General features: G+C 37.6%; 1 protein-coding gene across 3 annotated transcripts in view; it reads left to right on the top strand.

Annotated features, from left to right (window-relative positions):
- Positions 1-1556: 1556 nt before the first annotated feature.
- LOC107728524 (histone deacetylase 9-B) overlaps positions 1557-11564 on the top strand; it is a 28210-nt gene continuing 18202 nt past the window's right edge. For 2 of the 3 annotated variants that reach the window (XM_016538727.1, XM_016538725.1), the window contains exons 1-5: positions 1557-1600; positions 6369-6610; positions 6727-6877; positions 7980-8112; positions 9003-9124. In XM_016538727.1, the coding sequence (XP_016394213.1) occupies positions 1567-1600; positions 6369-6610; positions 6727-6877; positions 7980-8112; positions 9003-9124 (682 nt within the window). In that variant the 5' untranslated portion in view covers positions 1557-1566. The remainder of the gene's footprint in view (positions 1601-6368; positions 6611-6726; positions 6878-7979; positions 8113-9002; positions 9125-11564) is intronic. The other variant, XM_016538728.1, reaches the window with a different exon arrangement.

Below are 11564 nucleotides of genomic sequence, written 5' to 3'. Positions count from 1 at the left end.
AATTAATGTGTTGTGCTAACTGAGGCAAATAGGTCAAGCTAAGTGTTTCTTAAGAGTGCCGACTTAAGGATTTAATCTGTAACACTAACCAAGCTCAAGGAAACAGGTTCAAAGCAACACTTTGTGCTTGAAAATATGTGATCAGAGTCGAGCCAGAAATCTATGGGAGCGATGCTGCTGTCGGAAGATGTTTATTGTAATGCTAATGTGCACTCACTGTCAGTTTTAAACCACTGAAGCTAGTCTTCGAACAAATGTTATAATCATTCTGACAATTTAGAATAAAGCAAACGTTGAAGGCTAAATATTCTGTTGAATGAACAAAATATTTTGAATGAACGGTTTGAAAGTCATCTTCTGTCAGCTACTGTTGGGTGTGAATTGTCTTGTAGTAATTTGTTCTGGTTTATTTGACATGTCTGCATCAGTGAAAGCATATACATCCCAATACAGACTGTCATGTATGCATAGACAGTTAATTAAGAGTATAATTGACCTTTTTCACATATAAGACGTCATTGTACTACAAAAACATATGCTGTGCCGGATATATTGTATTTGACAGCAATGCCGTACCACACAAGTGTGAGTAACTGTTTTTATTATGTGGTCACTATTGCTTTGTCTGTTATTACAGATCGTTTGATATGTAGGCAACTGAGTATTTATGCGTTTTAACCTAAATCACAGCAGCGTCCATCTATGAAGGATGTAGGCTGTCAAACATAGACAACTGTTAGCCAATCACAGCAGTGGGTGTTTATTTCCGAGTCTACAATCCGCCACACCTATTCAAACAGAGCGTTCCAATGAGGGGGGTCAAAACAGGACAGACAAATAGCCTATTACTTCTAAATTATGATGTTTTTTGATGTACACATTTTGATAACATTATAAGTGGACCTCAGAGAACAGTATAAACTAGTTAAAAAGGCAGTTCATGACCCCTTTAATGGTGTGTGGGAGGTTCGCTTTTATGGCTGGATGCAGCACAACAAACCCAACGCTTTGATCATCTCTGTAATCAGCAGTAATGAGAAACATCAGTCTATGAGAAATGCATTGCTCAAGGGATTATGGGAAATGTAGTACAGCAGATGAGTCACCATATCCCTGTGGGGAAAGGGAACCGTTTGGACGCAGGGCAGGATGCTTGTCATCCCTTCCTGCTAAAAATAAAACAGCGTGCTTTCGGTATTCGAATTTGTGTTTACTGATTCAGTGCCACATCTGCACCACCATTCTCATATCAAGTCATAGCGTTCAGTTGAGAACTTATAAGTAAAACCACAACTAAAGACAGTTCATGAAAGCTAAGGTGCTTGAAATGTTTATGGTGGTGGGGGTGGGCAGCGGAATAGCTTACATAAATTTGACAGGGTGCTCTTATTCTTGCCGAGTTAAAATTACCAGATGGCTCCACATGTTTGACAGTCTTTCACACATTCCCTATATTAAGATTGTGCTCAGAAAAGATATTTAGCCCAGTTACTGCTGTTTGCGATTCTTTTTTCAGCTCAACTGGCGTTAATACATCAACAGCTCTTCTTGGCTTCATTACACATAATGTTCTTGCAAAGGCATGAGGCCAAAACACGAGGTGTGAGTATGTTTTGTCTCATAACATTGATTTAGTGCTGATGTCAGGTGATGCAAAAATGGCCCACGTCCCACTGTAGTCTCAACAAGTGCCTTATTAACATAATTAAAATAGAGGGCGGGACTGACGAAAAACATGAACGTCATTGCGGTTCTACAGCATCCAAGCTGTTGATTCATTTATTCAAAAATGAATGATGAAATCACAGTGAATCATCAGTTGACTTTGGTGCTGTCACTGGTTCTCACACGTTTTATGTACTAATATGTGAATACTGTACTAAAACACAGACAAAGTTTCCTTTGTATGCACTGCAACACCACTATTGAATGAAACAGTCAGCGTGACCAGTGCAATCACTTTCCTGAATAAAGTGAATAGTGAATCAAAACAATTAGAGCAATCACTGATTCACGAACAAATTACTCTTATGAGTAATTTTTTTTGTGGTGAATCAGAAAATTTCAGGGCAACCAGTGTAGCCTGATTCACAAACTAATGACTCTTATGAGTTGGTTCTTTTTAGTGAATCAAAACATTCAGAGCAACCAATAGAATTTTGTCTATAACTAATTTCTAAATGACATGAAAAGTGGAAAAAGCTAGTCAAAATACACATTTACACACAAACTGACCACCAACCACAATTTTTAGATGCCATTTTTAATTTTTAGCTCAACTCTCATAGAATAGAATGCACAAGATTGTGGGATATCATAGGCAGCGAAGGATATATCAATGCTGCCTTCAAAAATGAATCAGATAAAAGTATCTCAGTAGACAGGATGTGACACGCTCATTGAATTCAGATGTGCTGCCTTCCTACCTGCGTATGCTGCCTGCATGCTATAATTCCTAAACAAATTACTCTAATGAGGTGGACCTTTTAGTGAATCAAAGAAATTCAGTGCAACCTGTGTATAATCTGATTCCCGAACGAATGACTCATATGAGTTGATTCTTTGTAGCGAATCAAATACAGACTGTGCCTGGTTGTTCATATGACAGTGTATATTTAAAGATACACATTATGTGTTTTTTGGTAGCATTTAAAAAAATAAATATATAAACAAATGAAATGCTTACCACATTTTTTTGTTTGTGTTTAGTACTGTTGTATGTTCAATGCATAATTAAAGCCAATTATTGGATTGCATTTATGCCGCCTCTAAAAAAGCAGCATAAGAAGTGTAAAAACACCTTTTGCAAGAACTGATTTAAACTCATTAATGAATTTATCTCATCATTTGGAATTGTGTTTTTCCCCAAATATTTATTCTTAAAAGGTATTATAGAGTTGTTAATGGAAGTGTTGAACTGTGAAGAGGAATCAAACCGGAATCATTCAATTCTTTACAGTTACCATCCTTAGACCTCAATTCATTTACAAGTCTTTTGACCTCTGGTGACGTCAGCGCTTCTCTTTCCAACAATGTGTCGCAATGATGTCACGCTGTCTGGGACAAGGTTAAGCTGTGTTATCCAGAGGTCCATTTGGTCTAACCTGGTCATTCTTAATCTTCAAACCGCCTGCTTTCAGTTGAGTTGGGAGGTGTGAGTGGGTTGACCTGAGGTTTCTTTGCAGAGAGCTTGGCTGGATGGTCGGATCAAAGTGTATCTTTTTAATGATGGTAGTGGGGAGGGCAAGCAGGGAAACATAAGATAAATGAGATATCACCGTGGTGAGCGCTTCAACCCAGCAGGTGTTTCTGAGACTATTTTTAGCTCCATTAGGGCAGCGAGCCCAATGCCTGTGAATCATTGTTGAAGCTCATTGGCTGACTTCTTGAATGCTGTAAGAACACTGCTGCTCTTTATAAAGAGCTCTCTCAAGTCAGAATTAATATTTCCCCCATCATTCCAGGATACTTAGGGTCATCTGTTTGCCTCACTAGAGAGAGCTGCTCCTGTCTCTTCAAACTTGGCTCTTTTCCAAGAAGTGCCGTCACGACAACAAACCAAGGTGAATTTTTGCTAAACACCCAGAAGTTGGCTTCAAATGCTAGCTTCGACCTCAACTGGAGCTGACAGGCATAGCCGACATGTATCGGTGTCGACAGAAAGAGGGAGCGCTTGTGTGTGTGTCTGTGTGTATGTTTGTCTTATATAAGGGATGATATAATATCCATGGGTGCTCTCGGGGAGGAGACACCACACAGTGCAGCTCAATATCTGCAGGAAGAGGAGTCAGTATGATGTCGCCAGCGTTGCCATGGCAGCCAGTTTGGGTGGTGGATTGGGTGTGTGTTTTGTCATAGTCTAAGATTGCACCACTTGCTTTTATGTTGCTATTTATAATCAGCGGTTGCGCATGCAGACATTTGTGATGATGGTGAAGAACATTATGTTCAACCAAACAAGCAAATGCTTTACCATTAATGTATGAATTGCTGCGTGTGTCACAGTAAGTGCCTTGCTATGGCAACTCATTAGAGGAATATTCTAGGCTTAAGAGACACTGGTTCATGGATAGAATTCATGGTTTAAAGGCTTTGCCTCTTTGTGTGTGTATGTGTGTGCGTGAGAGAGAGAGAGAGAGAGCACTGAACAGGTGGTAGTGTGTTATGCCAATAACAAGCTTTCTGAGGATTAAAGTTACATAGCTAATGAATATAGTCTCGCATCTAGTGTGTTTATTGAAATCATATCTATCTATCTATCTATCTATCTGTCTGTCTGTCTGTCTGTCTGTCTGTCTGCCATTTTATCTATTGTTCTATTGTAAAAGAAGATATTTTAAAAGATTGTTTCAACTGGTTTTGTCCCCATAGTGAAAGACAGTGGGATCCAAAACAACATTCAAAATTCAAAATAACATCTTTGGACCCCATTGACATTTAGCTTGGACAAAAAAAAAAGTTTTCTTTTGTGCTCAACAGAAGAAATAGAGTGATGCAGTTTTGGAACAACACAAACTTTTAATAGAGATTACATTACTGTACCTGAAACCATGAACAAATCAATATTCTTAGTTATTGATTCTGTGCAGTTTATCAGCCATTCACTTTATGAACTGAAGCACTCATTAAAAATTGGCCAACTAATCCATCATGCTGACTAAGAGGAAAAACCATTTAACTTAATCATGTTTCCAGACACTTGCTTACTCAGTTAAACTTAAAGTGACTTGATTTCTGTTTGGGGCTTCTTCTTGTTACTTCTTCCCCAATTGTGTAACAACCACTGTGTGCTTTCCCTGAATGCGAAACTTAAATTCACTGGACCATAAGTATATCTTGACCAGCTGTTCTGTAAACTTCTTTGGCTTTCTTCTCCACACCCATAGATCATTCTGTACGTATACACTTTCCATCATGCTGACTAAGAGGAAAAACCATTTAACTTAATCATGTTTCCAGACACTTGCTTACTCAGTTAAACTTAAAGTGACTTGATTTCTGTTTGGGGCTTCTTCTTGTTACTTCTTCCCCAATTGTGTAACAACCACTGTGTGCTTTCCCTCAATGCGAAACTTAAATTCACTGGACCATAAGTATATCTTGACCAGCTGTTCTGTAAACTTCGTTGGCTTTCTTCTCCACACCCATAGATCATTCTTTACGTATACACTTTCCAAACCCCATCTCTTAGTAATTGCTTTTCATCACAGTCTGTTATGATGAGTGTCTCCTCTTATACGCTTTCCGAGGGACTGTCCTCCAGGCTTGCTATTGATTTTCACTGTCTCGTGGATATATATAGTTCTTGGGGCCTTGGGGATGCCCTTTGCTTTTTGTACCCAGTGTATTACTTGTAATGAGGCACAGCCTGAAGACTACAGCGGCAATTTTCCATAATGGTGAAGGTGTGATGATGGCTCTAAGGAGGGAGGATGGTGGGGGAATAAGAGGCAGGAGCACAAACATCACAACTATCTGAACAACAAACTGTGGCACTGCAGTCTCCATTCAGACCAGAGGGGTCAGTAGAACACACTGGACCAAACCATGGCTAGTAATAACCCTTAGGAATTGCACATGGAATGCTGGCTGGGATTCTTATATAGACACACTACTGCAAAAAATAGAGTTGTTTCTATTGTATCTCTGCATATTGTATCAGTGAAGCTCATATGGGGCCATACTTTTGATGACTTTGAGATGTAGTTTGGGGTTCAACTGAGCACAGTATGAAAAGGGAAATGAGGACAATTTTTTTTTTCTAGCATGTTGGAAAATTCAGCTTATGGCCTGCTCACACCAAACTATAACTATAGGGATAATCATGAAGTTTTAAAAAATCACTCCAACTGTAAGAGTCTACAACACAACTATAATGATAATGGCACAGAGTGAATGAATAAATTATCAAGGTTAAAAGTTTTTTTTTTTTAATTCACAAATAATTTATGACTAATTGTCCATGAATTCATGAACGTTGTTATGTATTGGAGTGGTCAATACATGGCATTTTACAGTCTTGACTTGACATTAAAAATGCCTAATTTTCTGATATTGACCTTGTCATGAGGGTCTGCAAGGGTCCTCTATATGACATAATATCCGTTTTTTTGTGTGTGTTTTTTTTTTACCATGTATGTTGGTTGTACCACATGACTTTGTTTGTCACACCACATAACACATTCAGGTTTTTCCAATATTAAGAATCAGACCAGAGATATTAAGTAATAACAAAAGTAGTTGTCATGCATATGTATACTTGATCGCTCAAATATCTCTGAATGATTGATAATAAACCATCAAAACATAACAAATACATTTGTACTAAATCCTCCTTTTCTCACTGTTTTTTTTTTCTTTTTTCTCAGTGGACATTAAGCCAGAGGTTCCACTGGCTCTTGATCCGGGCTCCCCATTGGACCTACGTACAGACGTTAGGATGCAGGGTTCGGCCTCAGATCCCACTATGTGGGAAAGACAACTTCAACAAGAGCTGCTCCTCATTCAGAAACAGCAGCAGATTCAGAAACAGTTACTCATCACTGAGTTCCAGAAGCAGCACGAGAACCTGGTTCGCCAGCATCAGGCCCAGATACAAGAGCATTTGAAGGTACCAACACAACCCTACTTTAATAATGTGTGGACGCAACACAAAAAGCAACAAGTACAATACAACCATACAGTCCAACTTGATAAATAAATGTATAATAAACATCTGCCTCTCAGTTGCAGCAGGAACTACTTGCTATGAAGCAACAACAGGAGCAGCTGGAGAAAGAGAGGAAACTAGAGCTCCAGAGTCAGGAGAGAGAACTGGAGAGACATCGCCGTGAACAACAAGTGCTGGTCCTCCGCAACAGAGAGAAGAGCAGAGAGAGTAAGAGCTCATCATCATGATCACCCACACAACACTCAAACACTCCACAGCCTGTCTGTACCGAATACCATCAAAATGTCATCAGTCAAATGACACATTTATATGACATCTGCTTCTTTTCCATGTTCACTTGAGAAAGTGCTGAACAACACAGGATGAAACTGACCCAAAAAAGAAAGAAAGAAAGGAAAATAAATAAAAACAGGGTGGTGTAGCCTAGTCAACTGGATCTGGGCTGGCAAACTGTAATAAGTGTACTGTACATCACATATAATTAAATTAGCAGTATATATATATATATATATATAAATATAAATCATATTTAATTTTCTTATTAATTACATTATTTTAGATATGTATATACCAAACAAATTTGTACAGATACATATAAATTATATATATATATATATATATATAGAAGGTAGAAGTAAATATATGATTACAGATTAAATAAAAATATTTACAATTTTGGAGAAAAATGTGCTTAATAATCATGAAAATAATCTCATAATTAAAAAAAAATGGAATGCACCATTAGATAGTTGGTTCAATATATTACGTTTTTGATAGGATCCCTTTTCGATAAGCAAGACATCATTTCTTATTTTTGTCTTTTGATTTTTAATAAGAGATATGACTGAGTATTAATGTTCTTGACAGGTTTCAAACAATTTATTCACAAATAGATTCATTAGAACTTCAATTTTGCACAAAGTTCGATATAACAGCCTTCAAGAGTGCTTCACTCCTGCTGTCCAGAAGAGGGAGATATTCCTTCATTTGTTTAAAGGTGCTCAAAAATGTTTAGCCAATGATGTTACAGAGGCATCTGAACTGGAGCTTTTGAGAAGAGTGTGTGGGTGAATGAGTAGGAGAGATGCTGTTGTTTGAGGCCGATCCTGCTGTGTCTGGGAGTGGCAGTAATACAATAATTTCTCTGACCTTGAAAAGAAGCCAAACATTCTTTCTGTTTACAGTGACTGTATCACGCGAACCACAGAATGTTAGTCGAGCTCTTTCAGGAATGTCTCAGATTTATTGTATCTAAATATCATTTGAATAAACCCCAGGATGCTCATGGTTTCTTTGTGTGCGTCTCCTGGTCTGACAGGTGCAGTGGCCAGCACTGAGGTCAAGCAGAAACTCCAAGAGTTTCTGTTGAGTAAATTCACCAAAGATGGTACATTTAATGGGGTCCCCCAGAAAATCACACAGAGCTCCAAACTGTGGTACACGTAAGTAACCTTCACATACCTTAAACCAGTTTCATTTGCTGTTTTAAATGAGCTGGAATTTATTTCAGACTTTTCATTTTCAATGGATGTAGCACAATAATAGCACAACCATTTCAATATTATTTAAAAATGTAATATGTTAATAGATAAATCTAAATATTATTCAGTATGATTTTAAAGTTTGGGTTCGGTAAAATGTGTAATGTTTTTTGAAAGAAGACTTTTATGCTCACCAAGGCTGCATTTATTTGATCAAACATACAGTAAAAACAGTAATATTATGAAATATTATTGCAATTTAAAATACCTGTTTTCTATATGCATATAATTTAAAATATAATTTATTGCTGTGATGGCAAAGCTGCATTTTCAGCAGCCATTACTCCAGTCTTCAGTGTCACATGATCTGTCAGAAATCATTAAAATATGATGATTTGCTGCTCAAGAAACATTTCTTATTATTATCATTAATGTCGAAAACAGTTGTGCTGCTTTTTTCCCAGGATTCTTTAATGAATAGCATGTTTAAAAGAACATCATTTATTTAAAATGGATATCTTTGTAACATTATAGATATCTTTACTGCCTTTTTATGAATTGCATGCATCGTTGCTGAATAAAAGTATTCATTTCTTTTTAAAAAGTCTTACCGACTCTTACCGTCTTTTGAATGGTAGTGTATTTAAATACAGTGAAATGTACATAAAGTTTATAAAATAAATAAACACAAGACTAGAAGATTTCAGACTTTTCAAGGTAATAAAATTGAGTTGATTTTAGCTAATAATCAGTAATGTGATACTAAGGTGGATAGTACTAGAGCACAGAAGAGCTGTCAGCTGAATTTATGACTATCAGGTAAGTTCAGTTTGCATCTCCTTTCTGTTCAGGGCCTCCCATCACACCTCTCTGGAGCAAAGTTCACCTCCTTTGGGAGGAGCGTCCTCCTCCTGCAAGATCTCCCTGCTCTCCCCACAAGACTCCCGGGATGACTTTCCTCTGAGGAAGACAGGTAGGTTTCTAAAAGTTGGCCTCTCAAAACTGCCACAAAAACGGTCACTATTGTTTTGTAATATCACCATAATGTGCATTGCATTCAAGAAACATACTACAGATTATATTTAATTTAAGTTTTTGCTGACAAGCTATTGCCTTATGAAAGATAGGAGGAGGGTTATGACTCAAAAGTATTTTCCCCAGAATTACAGGATCCCTTGATTTTTGATCCTGAGCATAAGCTCGTATTTGCATATTTCAGGGATTTATTTTCCTCTAGGCATGCTATAGTACCACAAATTTCCTAAAACTCTAAAGGTACATAATTTTCAGCTATATAAGAGGCTTTAATTGTTTAGAAAATCCTTGACTTTTCACAGAAAACACCACAGGTTTGTTGACTCAGTGTTGGAGGGAGTCTCGTAGGAAGTCAGTATTAATGTGAGTTATGACTCCCACTTGACCAGCCAGTCATGAGTTCTTGCAAAGGCCGAACTGATCAGAACTGTGCTGTTAAGTCACGGAAATGACATTACATTCCTTCCCCTTTGTGTCCCTTTGAATTATGACGGTAAACAATTATACCAGCTTAAATGCTTTACCATATGGGTTGGCATGTTGTGTATTTACATAATTTAGGGATCAGGCAAGGGAGGCTTAATCCTAAATTATGCGGACTGTGTCTGCCAAATGTAAACTAATCTAAGGTAATTATGTTGGTTGTTCTGTTCAAATAAGCACTTTATAGACGCATGAAAGAGATGTGTTTATTGTCTTAGCTTTTGAACAGTAACCTCCCAGTTTCAGCATCCATTTCTGCTTCGCTCCACTGAAACCAGCCAATATCCTGAGAACTAAAAGGAGTGGAAGGGAATCCAAACAGCCTGCTGAGAAAGCAATGGCAGTCCTAAGGAAAAAAAACTGAAATAAAAGAGAGAGAGAGAGAGAGAGAGGGGCCTTGAGCTGTTAAGAAAATGTACAAATATCACATAGTCCCTATCACGCCGTCATGTGGTTTTGGTCATGTTTTCATGTCTTGTGCTGCCCTGTTTTAATGTCAAGGACTTTTATGTTGAAGTGTATTTTCTGTTCCCTTTGTTTCTGTGTTCACTTCTTGTGTTTAGTTCTTGTTCCTTTGCCTGACTTGTTAGTTACCCTTGTTAGTTGCCATAGTGATTCATTAACTCCTCCCCCCTTTTTAGGCTAGTTAACCTTTGTATAAATAGCCCTCATGTTTCCTTTGTCTTTGTTCGTATAATCCACTGTTTGGTGAGTTTTTGCCAAGTCTTGTTCATTGTGTTTCTGCTCACTTTTGGATATTATTAAACTGCACATGGGTTCTCATTAAACTTGCCTCCAGTGGATGTTCATTACACACACAGTATTAAGATCGAAGACATATAGTGTGACCATGGTAAAGAAAACAAAAAAATCTTGAAAACACCTATACAGTGGGTATAGATAAGAATCACCCCCTTTAAAATAATCACATTTTGATGCTTTGCAGCCTGAAGTGAAGACGGACACAGTTTTTGTTTTATCCATCTGTATTTACTCAGTGCAACTTATAACAGCCAAGTGAAAGATATAACACCATGTCAGAAAAAAATAAAAAAACAGTTGGAAAAAGGATCATCCCCTCCTAAAAATGACTTGTAAACTCAATCAGGTGTAGCTAATCACCTTCTCAATGGCACACAAAGCCATTTGACTTTCAACTGTGATCAGCTGTGGTCATTTTGATTAGCTCAGCATGAAAAGAGCTTTCCTGGAGCATTTCCGTCTTTGGTAGTGCAACTGAAGCAAACAATCAACTCTGGGTGGCAAGGCACTGTCAAAAGATCTCTCTAAAGTTGTGGACAGGCACAAGTCAGGAGATGGATACAAAAAAAAAAATAATTTCATGACATTTCATGTAAATTAAATACATATGAGTGTACATATAAACCATTATTTTCCAAACTGATTTTTTTTTTTACAAAAATCATAAATTTTTAATTCATAGATATAATTATGTTTTTGGGAAATCGCACCATACTATATTATTTTACTAATCTTGCCTTGTGAAAAAACTATAAAAATATCTGATATTTTAAGAGACCTTGGCACAAACTCTGTGTTACATGAAGTTAACTTAAAAAACAAAGAAGCTGGATCTAAATGCGAATATGGACGACCGTTTCGTGAACCTAGGAGAGGAGGTAATTCTGACTTTGCTATGACAATCTGGCGCTTCTGAATCAGCTACTGTTTTGTTATTAGTTTAAGTATTTTTGAGTTTTGCGCATCATGTGTGTGTGTGTGTGTGTGTGGGTGCGCGTGTGTGTGTGTGAGAGAGAGAGAGAGAGACAGGGTCACTCACAGTGGAGTCAGCTGTCTTAACCGTGGCTTGTGTACTGCAAACACATACCAGCTTCATCACTGTGTCTGTCACGCGACTCTGTTCCCTTCGGGCT

Source organism: Sinocyclocheilus rhinocerous, unplaced genomic scaffold, assembly GCF_001515625.1.
Source record: "Sinocyclocheilus rhinocerous isolate Xijiao unplaced genomic scaffold, SAMN03320098_v1.1 scaffold3047, whole genome shotgun sequence".
Lineage (NCBI taxonomy): Eukaryota > Metazoa > Chordata > Actinopteri > Cypriniformes > Cyprinidae > Sinocyclocheilus > Sinocyclocheilus rhinocerous.
This window is presented reverse-complemented; position numbering and strand designations above follow the sequence as displayed.